This window comes from Thalassophryne amazonica, chromosome 8, assembly GCF_902500255.1.
Source record: "Thalassophryne amazonica chromosome 8, fThaAma1.1, whole genome shotgun sequence".
Classification (NCBI taxonomy): Eukaryota; Metazoa; Chordata; class Actinopteri; order Batrachoidiformes; family Batrachoididae; genus Thalassophryne; species Thalassophryne amazonica.
In genome coordinates, this window is record NC_047110.1 from 113,004,213 (window position 1) to 113,024,688 (window position 20,476).

Genomic DNA, 20,476 nt, shown 5'->3' on the forward strand with positions numbered 1-20,476 from the left:
CTGTGATGGCCAGGGAGCGGGCCTAATGCCACATAAATGGTAATGGACCTGCATATAGTATAATATATATATATATATATAGTCTGCATCAGATGCTTCAAAGCGCTTTACAATAATGCCTCACATTCACCCCGAGGTGAGGCTGCTGCCAGACAAGGGTACTCACTACACACCGGAGCAACTAGGTGATTAACTTGCCCAAGAGCCCTTAGTGATTTTCCGGTCAGGGCTGGGATTTCAACCAGTGATCCTCTGGTCTCAAGCACAACGTGTTTAAACACTGACCATTACCTCCTCAGAACATTAGCCATTGATCACCTGTTTGTTTTAATTGCTATTAGTCCAATCCAGATGGAAAAGTCGTTGTAATCGACTGAAATCCCAAAAATTGGTAAAGTCTGTCGGCAGCTCACCTAATGTTAGCATGAATGGAGTGCCTCCACTGTGAGCAACGGGAATTATGATGTGCTAAACATCCATACTTGTGGTGGCTGAAGGGGAGCGCCTGAAAAGCAGCGATTCACAGTGGGTTTATTCACGTGTCTTGAAAACTCGCAGTGGTCACTTAACACAATGTTAATGAGCTAATGCTGACTTGGAAACTTGCTAGGGTCATGTAACATGATGCTAATGGAATGACATTGATATGAAAACTCACAACGGTCACATAACACAATGCTAACGGGCTAACGTTGACATGAAAACTCATGATGCTAATGGGCTAATATTGGCATGAAAACCTGCACAGTCACGTAACACAATGCTAATGGGCTAACGTTGGCATGAAAACCTGCAACAGTCACATAACACAATGCTAATGTGTTAACATTGGCATGAAACTCACACAGTCACATAACACGTTGCTAAGGGGCTAACGTTGACATTAACCTCGCAACAGTCACCTAATATGATGTTATTTGGCTAGCAGTGGCATGAAAAACTCACAACAGATACATAACCGATGCTAATGGGCTAATGTTGGCATGAAAATCTTACCACAGTCACGTAGCACGATGCTAATGGCCAATGTCCACATGAAAACTTACAACAGTCACTTAACATGATACTGATGAGCTAATGTTGCATGAAGCTTGCAACAGTTACGTAACATGATCCCATGGGCTAACGTTGGACATGAAAAACTAGCAACAATCACTAATATGATGTAATGGGCTGACGTTGTGACATGAAAACTCGCAACAGTCCCTTAACAGATGCTAATGGGCTAACGTTGGCATGAAAGCTTGCAACGGTCAGATAATATGATGCTAATGTGGCATGAGAGAACTCGGTAGCGTCGCATAGCCTGATGCTAAGGGACTAACATTACGATGGAAACCTGTAACATGATATAAGCAAGTACTAGCAGGCTAACATTAGCATGACAACTTATTGATGACTACGTCCTTGAATGTCATCGTTTCTCCAGTTTACTCTCCGTGAGGAGGAACAAAAACAAAATATTCACATTTAAGAAGCTGAAATCTGAGAATTTGCATATTAAATAAAAAAATTTCGTGGAGGGGTGGTTGGCCAAGTGGTTAATGCACTTGGTTTCAGGTTCAGAAGGCTCCGGGTTCAAATCCCACCCCGGCCACATTTCTCTGTGTAATGTGGAGTTGCGTCAGGAATGGCATCCGGCTTAAAACCTGTGCCAATTCAATATGCGGATCCACCTGGATTTGCTGTGGGCGACCCCGAGTGCAAAAAAGGGAGCAGCCGAAGGGACTTGCTTAATAAAAATGATTTGTAGCAGTTCTTTACAAAAAGGGGTGGGCCACTGCACTGCGCTGGCCGTTTTTTAGACATGTCCAAAAAAGTCAGACCTGGTGTCCACTATTTCCCCCTGAGTGTTTTTTAGTACCAAGCGTCCGGCGGCAGTCGAGCATCCTGAGTCAAATCGGGGGGAAGAAGCAGAGATGAGCACGCTGGAGAAGTCCAAAATGGACTGGGACACGTAACAAATCAGAGGAGGGGCATCAACAGAAGAGCTCGCCATCCACAACCGAGGGAGAGACGGGTAAGTGGAAGGACGGAGCAGGACGTAACAACCACTAGTCCTCCTGTGACATTGACATAAATGACACTAACAGGGTGGTTATTTTTCTCTTCTGTATAATCCAGTGATGTAGCTTCAGTCGTCGGTGCTTCGTCTTTTAGTTTCAGGTCGTCTGCAGTACGCGGTCTGTCAAATCTGATCTTTTGGCAAACAGTCTGGAGACAGTTTGTATTTATTTATGTATCTATTTATTTTACAACAGACAAAAACCAGATCAGCTTTTTTAAAAATCCAGTTGAATGTGTGTTTTCAGCTGTTGTTTCAGGTCCACAGGGTGAGCGCCGAGCACGTGGGCTGAGCACCGTGGGCCGTGTGCCCCGGGCCGAGCGCAGTGCGCCGTGTGAGGTGCGCCGTGTTGAGGACGCCGTGCGCCGTGTTGAGGAGCGCCGTGCGCCGTGTTGAGGAGCGCCGTTTTGAAAGGTGCGCCGTGCGCCGTGTTGAGGTGCGCCGTGTCGAGGAGCGCCGTGCGCCGTGTGAGACACCGTGTGCCGTGTGAGGAGCGCCGTGCACTGTGTGCCACATCTTTCTTAAGGGCCCCGTCACACATAGTGGTGAACTTTGGATGAAGTGCACACTTAGTCGCATGATGCAGGGGAATCGTTTGAAAACTGTGTAATGTCGTCCCTGCCTCCCGCCTCGTGCACGCGGTTGCTCCAACTATTTGCAACACAAAGTGCTTGAAAGACAAAAAATGTGCGCTGTGTAAACCCATCAAAGCAGGCCAAATTCCAGTGACACACACGAACATCTAACACCGCTCGCTTGGCACTTAGAAAATGTGTGGCCATTCACACTCTTGGCACGACAGCAGACTGCAGACACTCACTTTCATACTCACAGAGAAATTTGTCTAAGCCCATGCGAGTGTGGCTTTGGTGTGTGCGCTGAGATGACAGGAGGTGGTGTCCTCCCACTGAAGCAGCTGTGGAAATCTGTGGATCCGGACAGTCCAGCTGGACACCACGTACTGTGGTATCCATCTGTGGTGTCCATAACTGTCCACTGTGATGCACGTGTGTCTTTTTGCTGTTATCAAGTGGACATAAATAAAAACATATATCACTATGGTGACGTGCTGCAGCAAGCGAGTGCCTGCACGGTGTGCACATGGACATGCTGGTCCCAGGCTGAGACGGACCGTCAGATCAGAACACGCAGCAGGTGATCTCACTGTCACGTCACCCACGTGAGCTCTGTTCCACATGATGTGTGTCTTGCGGCGCGTCGTCCACAACACACGCGTGCGACCGGGTTGGAGACGCGCCAGCAGATGTGGACATGAATGAGACGATCGAACTGCTTCTCATTCATGTCATTTCATGACTGTATGTCTGTGACCATACAGAGGAACAGACGGATCATATTTGTATTGCCCGCTTGATAAATGTGGTGTTTTTATATGGTGTCTGATTTTTAATTTATTTTTTGTAATACTTCCATGTCCTTCCTGATATGAGGCAGATTCCTGCAGCTTTCAGAGAACAGCTCCGTAGCTCAGTGGTAAGTCTCTGACTGGTAATCAGAGCTTTTGGACTGTGCAGGTTCGTGTCCAGTGGGGTCCAGTTCTTTTTTTTTTTCCCCCACATAAGCGGCACAGTGTGGTCCCACAGGTGCAATGTGCCGCAGCTGGCACTGTGTGTTCTTGCCCAAAAGACACCAGCGCGTGCACGAACTCTCGCACCGGTTTCATGCACACCTGCCCATTGGCGTGATGTTTCGTGGTGCGTTAATTTCAAACAGTTTGCACTGTTTCGCCGTTTTCGGTGAATTCTTCTGTAATTTTGTATAGACATTCCTTGGGTGACTGTCGGTTGTGGTAAATTGAACTTTATGAATGAATCCCCTTTATGAATGAATCCTTTTGGGGCGTCCCCAAAAGGTCAATATTTCAGTGAAAGCAGACAATATGACCATGTCACTTTCCCCATATTTGGTTAAAATGACTCTTTTTTTTTTTGTTGTTGTTGTTGTTATTATTATATTATTATTATTATTGCTCTTATAGTTAACCCTTTGATCCCCCCCCCCCCCCAAAAAAAAAAACTAACTCCTGTTCAGGCCCTTTTTAAGCTAAAAAACATACATAATTTTGAGTTTCTCTGTTTTTAGGTACGTGGAGCGGAAGAACTTCCTGGAGCGTGTTGACCATCGACAGTTCGAGCTGGAAAAAGCGGTGCGACTCAGCAACATGAAACGATGACACGTCGATATTTTAGAGCGGCCAAGCTGCTGCTCGTCCACCAGGACAGAAATAGTTTGATGTCTTTCTGACATTTAAATTTTCAGATTTTCATCACTTTTGTTCTACACAAAGCTGAAACCTAAGCAGTAGTTTATTATGGAGTCGACCATCTGGAGATGAAGAACGTCCATCACTGTTCTCTGAACACCAAACTTCAAATTACTGTTATTTTTGTGTTAAACTGTTGATCTGCGTATTTTCATTTCTGTCACATTTAGCTGCTTTATGTTAGTTGTTTATTTGTGGTGTTCATGAAAATGTTTTCTAACACTTTTGGGTAAATGACAAGATGAATCTGTTCTGAAACAGTTAACCAGTTTGTAATCGGCTGGTAACCCATCGTCTGTCCGCCGGAAATACATGTTAAAAGTAAAATGTGACAGATTTAAAGTGACGTAAAACTTCTTCAAGCTTTTGTTTCACAACTTTATCAAATGAGTTATCAGACATAAAAATAAAAAAGTTCTGCTTGTTTTCTGTCAAATGACTAAACGAGTTGGATCAAGTTTGTCTTCATGTTGCTGCTTCCTTCTGACCTTTGACCCACATGCTGACTTTTTTGTTTTTTGAACAACATTTTTTGATACTGTGTTTGTACATTTACTGTTTTCAATGATACAGTGGCTGTTCGTATGTAGCCATATTAATAATAATGTCAAATTCTGTCTGTACGTGGCACAGTCATGTTTGGGGTCGTGGTTCAGGTTAACAGTTGTACTTTGGGTTAATGCTCTCTTTACGGGCAGTAAGCTTCTTACTGGTATGTACAATGACTTCACATTATGACCGACCCGTCGTAGGGTCTGAGACACTATGGTAGGGTGTCAGACTTGTTGAGCCAACAGCACAGTCGGTGTCATGCTAAAGATTTTGTTTGTTTTTTTACTTAAAATATTAAGCGACTGTGGTAAAGTTGTAAAAATAATTACAAATACTTTGGAACCACAGAGTATTTAAGATTGTTACTTCAAAGGTACTCTGTGCCGTACATGCAGATAGAAAAGTGAAGGTGTATAACATCATAATCATGTGACCTAAATTGACACTATCAGAATCTATAAATACAAATAGAATTTGCATTTTTTTTTATACAGCTACGTACGAGAAGCGTTACTGCCTCAGACTGAACACTGAAAGATCGTATTCATGTGTTCATTTGAATATTGATTCATCAAACTGTTGCAGTACTTTTAATAAAAAAGTTGAGATTCCATTTCGATGTCTGATCTCTTCATTCATCTGGATTCTGTGCAAAGTTTGTTTTGTAGTTGGCAACAAAACCATCCTAAACAGGTGATGCTGATCCTTTGGTGCAGCACTTCCTGTATTTTGTCTTGTGTCTGTTAGCACAATGCTAATCATCATATTGAATTATCACAACGTAAGGTGGTGGCCAAGTGGTTAGTGCGCTTGGTTTCAGTGCAGAAAGTTCCGGGTTCAAATCCCACCCCTGCCACATTTCTCCATTGGAGTTGCGTCAGGAAGGGCATCGGGCGTGAAACCTGTGCCAATTCAACATGCAGATCCACCTTGGATTTGCTGTGGCGACCCCGTGTGCAAAAACAAGGGAGCAGGCCAAAGGGACAGCTAAACCACATGCTTATGCAACGCTAATTAGTTTGACCCACAGATTTACCAGTCATGCTAGCAAAGGTGCTAGGCTAGTTAGCCATAGCCAGTCTTTGAACTGGGTGCTCAATATTTTTTGTGATTGGTAAAATCTTTTTTGTTGTCAGGTTTTAAACATTCACAGATAATGTGATGTAGCTAACATTCCACTTTGATTTTGCTTAAATACCGGCAGTGTTAGGTGATGGAATTATTGTATTGCTTTCAGTTGTAAATTTAATCTTTTTGTCAATGTTTTTGCTGTAAGTGAATGTTCACTTGGTAAACCAATAAAAAAAACCCACAACTGTCTGTGTTTTGTGTCACGTCAGTGAGAAGGACGTTAACAATCATACGAATATCACAACTACTAGGATAAATAATTTCTGCACAAGATTAGCTCGCTAACAGGAAACCACACATGCTTATGGAAAGCTAACTAGCTTGACAAGTCACGTTGCCAAATAAGCTATAGGCTACTTATTAATTATAGAGCAGGTACAGTTTATCCGACGCCTGTAACGGCTTTTATAATTTAACGGTGCTGTTTGCCATTCAAAGCTGCGCTTACAAACACGTGTCTAACATCATGTTTAATTTACAGAACAGCCAGAGGGCTAAATGTTAGAACACGGAGCTCTTAATTATTCATGGTCACCTCACCAATATTTGATCACATGCTTCATGATTGAGTTTAATTTGCACGTTTGTTCAAATCGATACCCACAACCCAGACGAGAAGGGAATTCATTCAGAAAATAACTAAGGTGGCCCAAAACAACCAAAAAGCCTATATTATTATCGTCTTGTTACCTGTAACCTTGTGTTTTTTATCTGACTGCGAGGCACTTTGGTCACCCTTTGGGCTGTGGAAAAGGCTATATAAATAAGATTGATTGATTGATTTGTTAGCAAATGTAAATAATAAAAAAGATCTCCACCCACTTTAACTGTCGAAAATGTTGAAACGGCTTCCAGGATAGTCTCACAAAGTTATGAAAGTCACTTGAAAAAATGCTTTTTAAATTACCGAGCACCGACAGTTTACCTCAAAATGTAAGTAAACCTTTTCGACCAAAAATTAAACCACGAATTATTTACAAATATGTCGTTTCTCTGGAGCCACCTGTTCTGATGACGTCAGTCATAACGCGCGTGCTGCTAGCTTCTTTTAATCTGGAGCATTGCGCTGTGGGACTTATTTTATTTTTCACTTATTGTACATGATATTTAAAAAGGTGAAGGTTGAGCTCCAAGTTAGATTTTCTTGCTCGAGAGGCGCAGCAAACCAGAAACACCATGAAAATGGTCGAGACGGTAGGTACAGGCCTTCAAAATAAAATCGGTATTTTTTTAAACATTAAAAAATAAAAACCTCCATGGTATAATATGTAATTTATATGACCAGCTTTTATGAGTATAGATTAAATTAATAGAATTCATGAACGATCGATGGGAAGTTACCGATTTCTTTATTGGCAATGTTACTTTATTTTGAAGCGTTTCCCTGCGGTGATAGTTGATGTGTGTCTGACTTGTCAGGATCGGTACGTGTCGAAAGTAAAGCTAAATGCGAGCAGAGAAATCTTCACCATGGAGTTTTAGGAACAGCGAAGATCGTCCAATGCAGTTACAAAAAGAATAGAAGTTAAGAAATATTTTCAGCAAGTTTCATACTCATGGCATGAATAATTGGCCTAGTTAAACGTGTCCGCGTTGGTGGTATAGTGGTTAGCATAGCTGCCTTCCAAGCAGTTGACCCGGGTTCGATTCCCGGCCAACGCAAGTATTGTTTTTTTTTTTCCTTTCCTCTCATTCGCTCTTATTATATTGTTAAATCCGATTCAAACACGTGACAGAATCAGTAAAACAGAATCCTACTTTTGCTACACCGTCATTAGCACAGCTAGCCTGTGTACCTGATGTCGAAATAAAAAGATTTTGTTGCCTGGCTTTAAACTTTCAGGATACAATCTTGATGAATATTACAAGACTGCGTGATTAAATATGAGATCAGATGAGACCAATGACAAAGTAAAAGTAAGCAAAGTAAAATAATAAGCAAAGTAAAATAATATAAAAAACACATGCAAAAGCTGCAAGAGTTTTCTAAAGAATGCAGTTTTAATTTAAAGTCCTTCATTGTAATTCAACAATAGCTGAGGAATTGATTGATGGGTCAGTGGACCAATCAGCTTTTGTTTAGCAATGACAATGGGTACATGACGGGTCCACATGAAGGGACAAACAGCTCCAGACGAGAGAAAATGTTAACCTGAAGATTTAGTAATGTTTGAAAAAATCCTGTGATTTTGACCCTTCCATAAAATTGGATTTTATGTAAAAATCAGCTTGACAAAAAAAAATGTTTTTTACCAAAACCGGATCAACAACAATGTCAAATGCTGGAATGTTTTGTTTATTTATTTGTTCAGTTGTTAGAATCTTTTTTTATTTGTGCGTTCTTCCCGTGTTTGTTTCAGTTTCCTCCTAGTTTCCAAAGGCCACATGTGTGACACTCAGACATGTGACCTGTCCGGGGTAAACATTGCCTGGATGAGTAACCCCACACTTTGACCTTTGTATGCCAGTGAACACTGACCCCAAAATCACCCTGAAATGGTTAATTTGGCAAAGGTCAAGAAATGTGATTTGCAACCTAATTTGGACCAAATGTGACGCACAATCAGGTGGATTCCAAGACGACCCTGGCAAGATCAGTTAGGCCTCCATCATTTGGCTTGTAGGTCACTGGGGTCAAATGGCAGATGACTGTAACCTTCACTGTGTTGTTTGTTCTATTGACATCATGCTACAGGTGGACTTGATGTCACTTAGGACTCTGTGCATTGGTGGTATAGTGGTTAGCATAGCTGCCTTCCAAGCAGTTGACCTGGGTTCGATTCCTGGCTAATGCAGTATCTTTGTTGTTTTCCTTGTTAGAAAACCTACTTGGACAAATCAGAATTAAACACAGAAGGCGGCACATATACACATAAGAGTGATTGAAAGTGTGAACACACCTCAGTTTTTCTGAATGTATTTTTTGTTAATCTTAAATAGAAAAAAATATAAATCACACAAGAATTTGATAAAGAACTTTAGATTACATAGCCTGCCTGATCAGTTTGTCCAGCCTGGATGTGTCCTTCCTGGAGTTGCTAGCCCCACACATCACAGAGCTTTCTCTTATTGTGCCCCTGTTCTGTGGAATGATCTCCCTGCATCAATAAAACAGCCAGATTCTGTTGAGACTTTCAGTCCACACTTAAGACGCACTTATTTCCCTTTCGTATGTCTAGCATACTGGTATAGTATATGTCTATGCTTTATACTCTTTTAAATTCATTTTTATCAGTAAATGCAGCGTGCCGCTGCCTTAACTTTATCTAAATTCTGGGTCTTTTAGTGAAGCTTAGTGCTAGTGGCCGGCGATCACCTTAGTGTTTCCTGTTTTTCCTTGTTTTTTAATGCTGACAAATTATACTGTATCTGTTGTCTTTCTGATGCCTGATTCTGGTTTTTTCTCTCTGTTTAAGGTGCAGCTCCATCCAGAGATGGTGTGGTGTTTGTTTCTGCAACCCTCTTGTCCTGTGCACCATGTATATTTGTTTTGTAAATTGTGTCGCTAGCATGGCCCAAGCCAGAGGGTCGCCCCTTTGAATCTGGTCTGCTTGAGGTTTCTTCCTCAAATCCTCAGAGGGAGTTTTTTCTTACCACTGTCACCTGTGTGCTGCTCTGGGGGTTGGGTAGGTTAGATCTTACTTGTGTGAAGCCCCTTGAGGCAACTTTGTTGTGATTTGTTGTGATACTTATAGTGGGCGATTTTAACATCCACACAGATGCTGAGAATGACAGCCTCAACACTGCATTTAATCTATTATTAGACTCTATTGGCTTGCTCAAAAAGTAAATGAGTCCACCCACCACTTTAATCATATCTTAGATCTTGTTTTGACTTATGGTATGGAAATAGAAGACTTAACAGTATTCCCTGAAAACTCCCTTCTGTCTGATCATTTTTTAATAACATTTACATTTACCCTGATGGACTACCCTGCAGTGGGGAATAAGTTTCATTACACTAGAAGTCTTTCAGAAAGCGCTGTAACTAGGTTTAAGGATATGATTCCTTCTTTATGTTCTCTAATGTCATATACCAACACAGAGCAGAGTAGCTACCTAAACTCTGTAAGGGAGTTAGAGTATCTCGTCAATGGTTTTACATCCTCATTGAAGACAACTTTGGATGCTGTAGCTCCTCTGAAAAAGAGAGCTTTAAATCAGAAGTGTCTGACTCCGTGGTATAACTCACAAACTCGTAGCTTAAAGCAGATAACCCGTAAGTTGGAGAGGAAATGGCGTCTCACTAATTTAGAAGATCTTCACTTAGCCTGGAAAAAGAGTTTGTTGCTCTATAAAAAAGCCCTCCGTAAAGCTAGGACATCTTTCTACTCATCACTAATTGAAGAAAATAAGAACAACCCCAGGTTTCTTTTCAGCACTGTAGCCAGGCTGACAAAGAGTCAGAGCTCTATTGAGCTGAGTATTCCATTAACTTTAACTAGTAATGACTTCATGACTTTCTTTGCTAACAAAATTTTGACTATTAGAGAAAAATTACTCATAATCATCCCAAAGATGTATCGTTATCTTTGGCTGCTTTCAGTGATGGCCGGTATTTGGTTAGACTCTTTCTCTCCGATTGTTCTGTCTGAGTTATTTTCATTATTACTTCATCCAAACCATCAACATGTTTATTAGACCCCATTCCTGCCAGGCTGCTCAAGGAAGTCCTACCATTATTTAATGCTTCATCTTAAATATGATCAACTTATCTTTGTTAGTTGGCTATGTACCACAGGCTTTTAAGGTGGCAGTAATTAAACCATTACTTAAAAAGCCATCACTTGACCCAGCTATCTTAGCTAATTATAGGCCAATCTCCAACCTTCCTTTCTCTCAAAGATTCTTGAGAGGGTAGTTGTAAACAGCTAACTGATCACCTGCAGAGGAATGGTCTATTTGAAGAGGTTCAGTCAGGTTTTAGAATTCATCATAGTACAGAAACAGCATTAGTGAAGGTTACAAATGATCTTCTTATGGCTTCGGACAGTGGACTTATCTCTGTGCTTGTTCTGTTGGACCTCAGTGCTGCTTTTGATACTGTTGACCATAAAATTTTATTACAGAGATTAGAGCATGTCATAGGTATTAAGGGCACTGCGCTGCGGTGGTTTGAATCATATTTGTCTAATAGATTACAGTTTGTTCATGTAAATGGGGAATCTTCTTCACAGACTAAAGTTAATTATGGAGTTCCACAAGGTTCTGTGCTAGGACCAATTTTATTCACTTTATACATGCTTCCCTTAGGCAGTATTATTAGACGGTATTGCTTAAATTTTCATTGTTACGCAGATGATACCCAGCTTTATCTATCCATGAAACCAGAGGACACACACCAATTAGCTAAACTGCAGGATTGTCTTACAGACATAAAGACATGGATGACCTCTAATTTCCTGCTTTTAAACTCAGATAAAACTGAAGTTATTGTACTTGGCCCCACAATCTTAGAAGCATGGTCTCTAACCAGATCTTTACTCTGGATGGCATTTCCCTGACCTCTAGTAATACTGTGAGAAATCTTGGAGTCATTTTTGATCAGGATATGTCATTCAAGCGCATATTAAACAAATATGTAGGACTGCCTTTTTGCATTTACGCAATATCTCTAATATCAGAAAGGTCTTGTCTCAGAGTGATGCTGAAAAACTAATTCATGCATTTATTCCTCTAGGCTGGACTATTGTAATTCATTATTATCAGGTTGTCCTAAAAGTTCCCTAAAAAGCCTTCAGTTAATTCAAAATGCTGCAGCTAGAGTACTGACGGGGACTAGCAGGAGAGAGCATATCTCACCCGTGGTGGCCTCTCTTCATTGGCTTCCTGTTAATTCTAGAATAGAATTTAAAATTCTTCTTCTTACTTATAAGGTTTTGAATAATCAGGTCCCATCTTATCTTAGGGACCTCGTAGTACCATATTACCCCATTAGAGCACTTCGCTCTCAGACTGCAGGCTTACTTGTAGTTCCTAGGGTTTGTAAGAGTAGAATGGGAGGCAGAGCCTTCAGCTTTCAGGCTCCTCTCCTGTGGAACCAGCTCCCAATTCAGATCAGGGAGACAGATACCCTCTCTACTTTTAAGATTAGGCTTAAAACTTTCCTTTTCGCTAAGGCTTATAGTTAGGGCTGGATCAGGTGACCCTGGACTATCCCTTGGTTATGCTGCTTTAGACGTAGACTGTGGGGGGGTTCCCATGATGCACTGTTTCTTTCTCTTTCTGCTCTGTATGCATCACTCCGCATTTAATCATTAGTGATCGATCTCTGCCCCCTTCCACAGCATGTCTTTTTCCTGGTTCTTTCCCTCAGCCCCAACCAGTCTCAGCAGAAGACTGCCCCTCCCTGAGCTTGGTTCTGCTGGAGGTTTCTTCCTGTTAAAAGGGAGTTTTTCCTTCCCACTGTAGCCAAGTGCTTGCTCACAGGGGGTCGTTTTGACCGTTGGGGTTTTTCATAATTATTGTATGGCCTTGCCTTACAATATAAAGCGCCTTGGGGCAACTGTTTGTTGTGATTTGGCGCTATATAAAAAAAAAGTTGATTGATTGATTGATTTGGCACTATATAAATGGGAAAAAAAAATCACTGATGCATCCAACAAGTGGCTGTGACAAATGGCTGTGACAAATGTGATTTTCAAACTAATTTGGACCAAATGTGGCGCACAGTCAGGTGGATTCCAAGACGACCCTGCCAAGGTCAGCTGAACTTCAGTTGAACTTAATGTCGCTCAGGTCTTTGGGTGTTTGTGGTATTCTGGTTAGCATAGCTGCCTTCTAAGCAATTGACCTGCGTTCAATTCCCGCTAATTCTGAAGGTTGACGCTAGGTTACTTCACCAAATGACCAATGTGAAGGCGAGAATTTGTGCTTCAGTGACGTGCTGCTCGGTGGCAGCACGCTGGGCCTGTATGCTGTTATATTGAAGCCAGCTGACAGCTCTCATTCCCTCCAACAGTGAGATTTATACACCAAGCTGACTTAAAATGAACCCTTGTACATTAAATTGACTTTATTGACGAGTCTGACCCATTTGAAAAGTGACCAAATTACATGTATTTGTATTGAGTTCGGCGACGTTTTCATGGAGAAACGCTGCCGCTTGAGGTTCAGTTCCCGGATGAGCCACCTCGAGAATGCAGGATCTTTGTTTTCCTTGTTAAAAAAGTTCTTGGACCAATTAAAGTTAAACACAGAAGGCAGAACAAATACACAAAAGAGTGATTGAAAGTGTGAGTGCAGCTCTTTTTTTTTTTTTGACTGTTAAACTATGGGAAAAAAATACACATCATACAAGAACTTGATTTATAAAATTTTTTTTTTTTATTCCATATTAAGTATTCCTCGTATGAGTGATTTGTCTTAATTAGATTGTCTGCGTTGGTGGTATAGTGGTTAGCATAGCTGCCTTCCAAGCAGTTGACCCGGGTTCGATTCCCGGCTAACGCAATGTATATATTTTTTTTAATTAGCATTATTATTTTTTTGTCTTTCCTCTTCACCGAGTGAAACGTTCGTTTTTCGTCTCATCGATCGTCAGTATTGATCTCAGACGCGGGGTTTGGTTGAAGGCGTGGTCTGTGACCCTTCGGCCGGCAGGGGGCGCGCGCGCGGCCCCTTTAGATCCGCGCGCGCGCCTCAGAGGGGCGGCGGAGTTGCGCGCGCGCGAGGCGGTGCTCACGTTACCGAGCTGTCAGCGTTTAACGTCGCGTTTGACCCCGAAATCAGCGAGCCGCCGGTCCGCGCGGTTTATTCCGCCTTTTGGGGAAAAAAAAAAAGAAGAAACGAGGATCTGCGGAACCGCAGTGCTGGAAAAAAAAAAAACCGCTCCCGCTGCGGACCTCGGTTCCGTTACCGACCGAAACCACCACCAGGACACAATGACCCACACCGACAACGACTGACCTGAAGGAAAAGTCGATTCTTTCCGGGACAGAAAGCCTCCACTGTGCAACATGTCTGTGCCTGTAAGTACAAAGAGTTTGTGATTTTACTTTGAATGTTTTTGATTAAACGGAAGGAAATCACTCCCGGTGGTGTCCTCAAAACCCTTCACCAAGAGGGATCGGTTTTTATGGTACTCAGCCTTTATGACATCATAAAACAAGCAGGAGATTAAAGTCATAAGGGTGTCACTGGAATATCTATAAACCTTTATGATGTCATAAGGCCTGTGTGCTCTGTCTGTTGACAGATGTCATAAAAAACAAAGGTATGGTTGAATAATTCCATGTAGCTAGAAGTTGTGGAACTTGTAATGTTATGCTTGCTAAATTAAGGATGGTAATGCTGAGCAAAGGGGTGGAGCTGGACGCAAATCCTGCTGCAGCTACTGTGTTGTCAACATGTAGCTAATCAACACTGACATAACTACAAGGTTAAGGTATTTAAGTCGTTAAAACTGCAGCAGCTCATTGGGCGTGGCCCAGCAAATATTTCTCAACAAAATTAGAAAATTCAAGCCTGCAGCCGACGTTACCAGTCCAATATCAACCTTTCACAAGTGTATCGGTGTTATAATTGCAGATATGAAAACTTTTATTTTACAGAATAAACAACACTGAAAAACACTTTGGCTGTTGGAAATGGTGTCATTATCTATTTTGTCCAGCAGAGGGTACACCAACGGCATTGTTTAAAAATGTTGCCAAGCGTGGCTGGCACCCCTATCACCCCTTGGTCACACTGGCTACATGAGACGGAGTCAAAGCGACCAGCTGTCATTAATTTTCAGTCAATTTCAATTTATTTTAATTTATATAGAGTCAATCACAACAAAGTTGCCACAAAGCTCTTCACATAAGTAAGGTCTAACGGTACCAACCCCCAGAGCAAGAACACAAGCAACAGTGGTAATAAAAAACCTCCCTCTGATGATTTGAGGAAGAAACCTCAAGCAGACCAGACTCAAAGGGGTGATCCTCTGCCCGGGCCATGATACAGATACAAATTACAAAACTGTATAAACATGCAAACTTAAGTCGGAGTGGAAGTTTTCCAGCAACAAGATATAAGTGGTCACTGTGCTGCCAGATAGGCACGGTCAAAACAGACAAAAGTCCAGCGTTGAATATGTTGGTTGGCTGTTGGTTATAGTTATTTATAATAAACTTCATGTTTAACCTAAAACGTTGAGCCTTAATTACATTTGTTTGTCTTAAGGGTTTGATGGTGAAATATTTGTAATCATTGGAATTTTCATGTATATACCAGCAGGTGTATTGGTATCATGCATTTTTTTACTTTGTTATTATATGACTACAACGCTATGTGCACTCTGATTGGCTGATTTCTGGTGTGATGTTTTTCCATATCAGATGTTACCATGATAATCGGTCCAGATTGCGTATCACATTTGTTGCAAACCAGAAAGTTAAAAACACAATTAGAAAAACCAAGTCAGACATGAACGTACTCCATAAATATCTAAGCAGCATCGAAAAAACACACAGATTGAAAGTTTACCAGCTAACGAGTGGCCCATCTGTTAGCACGTTCTTCCTGGAGGTGAAGAAAGCGAACAGGTCTGATTACGAGCCCAAAACCATCAGCAGCTTTCATATTCAAGCGAGACCTGAAGTTTGCATGTTTATATATATATATATATATATATATATATATATATATATATATATATATATAACAAATTATTAACCTCGCTTGCTCGGGCTGTATGGGAGTATCAGACCGAGGTGTTGACAGTATGGACTCCGCTATTGCTCAGTTTGTACTGTCAACACCTCAGTCTGATATTTTCCTGTACAAACCTCGCCCTCAGTTAAGAATCCTTTAATTGCAGCATCTGTTCCCCCCGCCAGGTTTTCCATATCGGTTTGGCTGTAGACAAAATCTAGATATCATTGGAAATGTTTCTCTTATTTGACAGCAGCCTAGTTGACAGTTTAATTAATCGGTGTGTGAACCTACCAGCTTTTGTTGAGCCATGGCAACAGGCGTAATTTATATGTAAAATCTGCCCCAAATGACAGGTCCCATAACAAGATGCACAGATGTGTAAACAAGGAAAACACTCAAGCTGAGGGCAAAGGAGGTTTTTATTTTATTTTATTTATTTATTTTTTCAATGTGTGAGACACACACACACACACTCATCTTCAGCTGCTTCTCCAACATCGGGTCTTGGGGGGTTGGAGCCCAGCAGTCACAGAGCCTGAGGCAGGGTTCATCCTGGACAGGATGCCAGTCTGTCACAGGGCCACATACGAGGTCTGTCAATAAAGTATAGGTCCTTTTTATTTTTTTCAAAGACTATATGGATTTCATTCATATGTTTTTATGTCAGACATGCTTGAACCCTCGTGCGCATGCGTGAGTTTTTTCACGCCCGTCGGTGACGTCATTCGCCTGTGAGCACTCCTTGTGGGAGGAGTCGTCCAACCCCTCGTCGGAATTCCTTTGTCTGAGAAGTTGCTGAGAGACTGGCGCTTTGTTTGATCAAAAATATTTTCTAAACCTGTGAGACACATCGAAGTGGACATGGTTCGAAAAATTAAGCTGGTTTTCGGTGAAAATTTTAACGGCTGATGAGAGATTTTGAGGTGATACTGTCGCTTTAAGGACTTCCCACGGAAGTCAGCATTTTCAGCATTTTATCTGGATATTCCACTGTTAAAGGAGATTTTTTTAATGCAAGACGTGCGGACGGATTGCAGCATTGGCTCACAGCCGCGGCGACGCTCCACCACAGGAAAAACACCTCTGTTGGAAGCCTTAAGGACAAGTTGGAACATGTCCAGCTGTTAAACAATTTCTCATATACTCACTCCACTGAAAGCCATCAAAAGCCGCCTGGATTTTACAAATGGTTATCAACACGGAGGTGTTTTTCCTGTGCCGCCGCACCACGCCGGCTGCGTCCCGACGCGCGGACCCGTCCGCACGTCTTTCATTAAAAAAATCTCCTTTAACAGTGAAATATCCGGATAAAATGCTGAAACCGACTTCTTCTGAAACTTCTCTGTTCTCTCATGACGTCCTGGATCAATAGAGCCTGAAATGTGGAGGTTTTCAGCTTGAAACAGGCTGACGACGGCGCCTGGGAGCGCTGCACGACGTCTCGCTCTGTGGGAAGTCCTTAAAGCGACAGTATCACCTCAAAATCTCTCATCAGCCGTTTTGGTTTTCACCGAAAACCAGCTTAATTTTTCGAACCGTGTCCACTTCGATGTGTCTCACAGGTTTAGAAAAAATTTTGATCAAACAAAGCGCCAGTCTCTCAGCAACTTCTCAGACAAAGGAATTCCGACGAGGGGTTGGACGACTCCTCCCACAAGGAGTGCTCACAGGCGAATGACGTCACCGACAGGCGTGGAAAAACTCACGCATGCGCACGAGGGTTCAAGCATGTCTGACGTAAAAACATATGAATGAAATCCATATAGTTTTTGAAAAAAATAAAAAGGACCTATACTTTATTGACAGCCCTCGTATAGACAAACAAACACATAGACAGTTTGTGTAAAATAATTTTTGGTGACTGACATCAGTTCAGTTGATTTATAGAGAACCAAAATCATAGCACGAGTCACCTCAAGGCGCTGCACACGGTAAGATCAAGACATGACTCAACCCATGAGCGAGAGCGCTGCCACAGTGGTCACGGAAAGTTCCATCTGTGTGTTTTGTTTAGAAGAAACCTCCAGCGGACCGGACTCAGTGGGGTGACCATCTGCACGCTCTGAACAGCATCACATCACCTTGACACCACCTATACCAATCAATCACAGATATCTTGCTGATCAATATAAACTTTAGATCATCTTTCTAACCCTGCAGGTTGTGGAGATACAACAGAAATCTCCTTTATTATGTTACCAAAGGAACTGAGAAGACATTGTGCATGTGGGTCTATTAGAGATTAGCGCAAATATCTTCATGAAAAGGTCCATTTTTCACAGCATGTCTCATTCTATGTTGTGTCAGAAAGCCAAAAAAGTAGATTTTTTTATTTTTATTTATTTATTTTTTGAGAAATCACATAATATAAGATTGGATTCTTTGTGTTAATGTGAAAAAAATGAGATTGTACTTGTTCATTTTTTTTGTCTGAAGATGGAGGTTTCAGATTTTACCAAACTCGACCTGTTGACCTCTGGTGATCCACTAATTAAAATAATTTGCATAAATCATGCCACTCCGTAGCGCACACACCCAGAGCCACAGTTTGAGTGGTAGTTTGTAATTCTAGCATAATTATTGACAGAACGACAGACATTTGAATTTCCTGTACCCTGAAAATAACCATCAAAATCTGAGGTCACGTGGGTTTGTTTAAGGTCCAAAATCAGGTGGTGAGTCCAGTTTATTTTACGTTCACAGGTCTTCAGATGAAGTACAGATACTAAGTTACAGGAAATGTGTGGTTTTGTCAATTGCCGGGGGGGGGAATACTTTGGTTTAAGGTCAGACGGTCGCCCGGAGAGCTGCAGCGACTCTTGGCAGGTGGAGTCTGTGTGCACGCTGCCTCTTCTTCTTCTTGTTGCTCGCTGTGTGAGTTGGTGTTTGGGCAGCGTGCAGCGGTCTTGATGGAGCTTGTTGTGTTGCTCTTTATCACATTCCAGATGATCTGTTCCACAAACTGCGCCTGCAGGCAGTGCGAACTGGAGCCGTCTGAGCTAATGGGGCGTGCGCTCCTCGTTTCGCTGCCATTAGCAGAAATAAACAGCGTATTGGCAGAGTCGCGCGGTAACTGATCGCAGCCATTAACTCATTGATTCTGATTCCCCAAACTCTGGATTTGGGCTCATTCCGATCTGATTCCACTGCTGCTGTGTTTTGTGGTCTTTGTGCAGACGATGACGCGGACAGAAGGACAAGGTCTTCCTCCTGATTCCAGGTCTGCATGGACTGATCCGGAATCGGTGATCCCCGCGAGTCCTGTTGTGTACGTTTGAACAGATCCGTGAGGATATTGTCTCTGCAGTCTCAAATTGCCGTCTCTGTTTCCGTTCTCGATCGTTTGCAAACACAGTGACGTCCCTGAGAGTCTGCAGACACTCAAACAGAAGAGCGCCGCTGCTCATGAAAGATTTACCAGAAACCTGAAATATTTATTTGGGCAAAAATGCTTCCAATCGTGTGTTTTTCCTTGCAACAGCATCTCCAGGCTGTTACCGTCGGTAACCAGCAGGTTTGAGGAAATGAAAGTTGGATGAGAGTAAGTGGTGGAGTTCAGCGTATCTGGATGTTGGACTATCAGGCGTCCAGGGCCTGGGGTCCAAGGAGGTCATGTCAGGTCAACTGGACTTATGTAGTTGTTTCATCCACAAAAGCTTCATTAGTTCTAGTTTGGGTTGTGAGGGATTCAAATACTTGTCCTCTGTGGGGTCACAGTGAGGTCATGAAAGTCGTGAAGGTTGATTGGTCGCTGGAGGTCACTTGAGTTCAGGTGTGAGTTTTCACAATTCTACGGTCATGGAGTCACAGTGACAGCACAGTCTGGCCCGGTGTCACCGACCAAACGGTCCCCCTAACAATCAGTCCCCCCGATGACGCGGTTCATCGATTATCACGTCGTTTCTGCTTCAAACTGCCTCCAGTCATCATCTGTCTCAGCGACTGATATCTGAAGCTTTTCTACAACAATCATTTCCACATAAATTCAGCATTATTTCATCATAAAAGATGGAGGAAGCGATCAGAGCGCCGCAGCTATACAAGCTGCTAGCTGATGCGTTCACTGCATGTTGGTCATATCGAAGCGTCACAGAATTTCGGCGAGTTTCTGCTTAAAACTGACTTTAGAGTGATTTAAGAGGTTTTACCTTTATTATCTGATGGTTAATAATCTCATTAATCCATTTGATGGCTTTGGGTGAAGAGACTCCATCTCAGACGTTCCGCTGTGGTCCAAAATGACGCATGTGCAGATACAAAAGGCGGACCGATTTTTAGGGGCGGAGTGTTCGGTCTGCAACACTGGTAAACACTGTGTCACTGTCAGCTGATCTCAACAGTGACCTTCATGTCTCTGGGTCCTTTTGAGATCCAGAGACACCTGGGAAGAGCTGATGGAAACATGAGGTCAAAGGTCAGAGGTGTTTGGTAATGTTTATGTCTTTGCAAGAAAATAAAGGTCCAAGACTTTAGGGTCCTGGTGCTGTTTGTCTCACAGGATAGTTATCAGACGTGGACTCTAACCAGTGTTCTAAGGTGAGGACTACATGTCTTTGGTCCCAGGTCTCTGTGGAGGATCTTGGGGTCCTGCTGGAATGACTTTGTGTCCAGTGAATGGTTACTTAGTGAGACTAAGATGAGGAGGATCACTGACACTGTGAGGGAACATCAGACACCACACTTAGTCCATGTGGTGAGTTTCTCTGGACAGGATCCAGGACACAGGTGTCTCAGTGTGCAGCACCATAGTGGCTGGAGAAGCTCAAGGACACTCCCCTATGTTTTACCTGGCTGCTGGTGGTGGA

General features: G+C 42.4%; 1 protein-coding gene, 1 long non-coding RNA gene and 3 other non-coding genes across 6 annotated transcripts in view; all 5 read left to right on the plus strand.

Annotated features, from left to right (window-relative positions):
- Positions 1 to 1,960: 1,960 nt before the first annotated feature.
- LOC117515175 lies at positions 1,961 to 4,308 on the plus strand. Its single transcript, XR_004562095.1, has 2 exons — positions 1,961 to 2,020; positions 4,169 to 4,308. It is a non-coding gene; the product is annotated as an uncharacterized LOC117515175 (long non-coding RNA).
- Positions 4,309 to 7,622: 3,314 nt separating this feature from the next.
- Positions 7,623 to 7,694, plus strand: trnag-ucc. Its single transcript has one exon. It is a non-coding gene; the product is annotated as a tRNA-Gly (tRNA).
- A 1,061-nt stretch (positions 7,695 to 8,755) lies between these two features.
- Positions 8,756 to 8,827, plus strand: trnag-ucc. The gene has a single exon. It is a non-coding gene; the product is annotated as a tRNA-Gly (tRNA).
- Positions 8,828 to 13,412: 4,585 nt separating this feature from the next.
- Positions 13,413 to 13,484, plus strand: trnag-ucc. The gene has a single exon. It is a non-coding gene; the product is annotated as a tRNA-Gly (tRNA).
- Positions 13,485 to 13,680: 196 nt separating this feature from the next.
- bcar1 (BCAR1 scaffold protein, Cas family member) overlaps positions 13,681 to 20,476 on the plus strand; it is a 143,578-nt gene continuing 136,782 nt past the window's right edge. The window contains exon 1 of one of the 2 annotated variants that reach the window (XM_034177288.1): positions 13,681 to 14,002. In XM_034177288.1, the coding sequence (XP_034033179.1) occupies positions 13,991 to 14,002 (12 nt within the window). In that variant the 5' untranslated portion in view covers positions 13,681 to 13,990. The remainder of the gene's footprint in view (positions 14,003 to 20,476) is intronic. The other variant, XM_034177290.1, reaches the window with a different exon arrangement.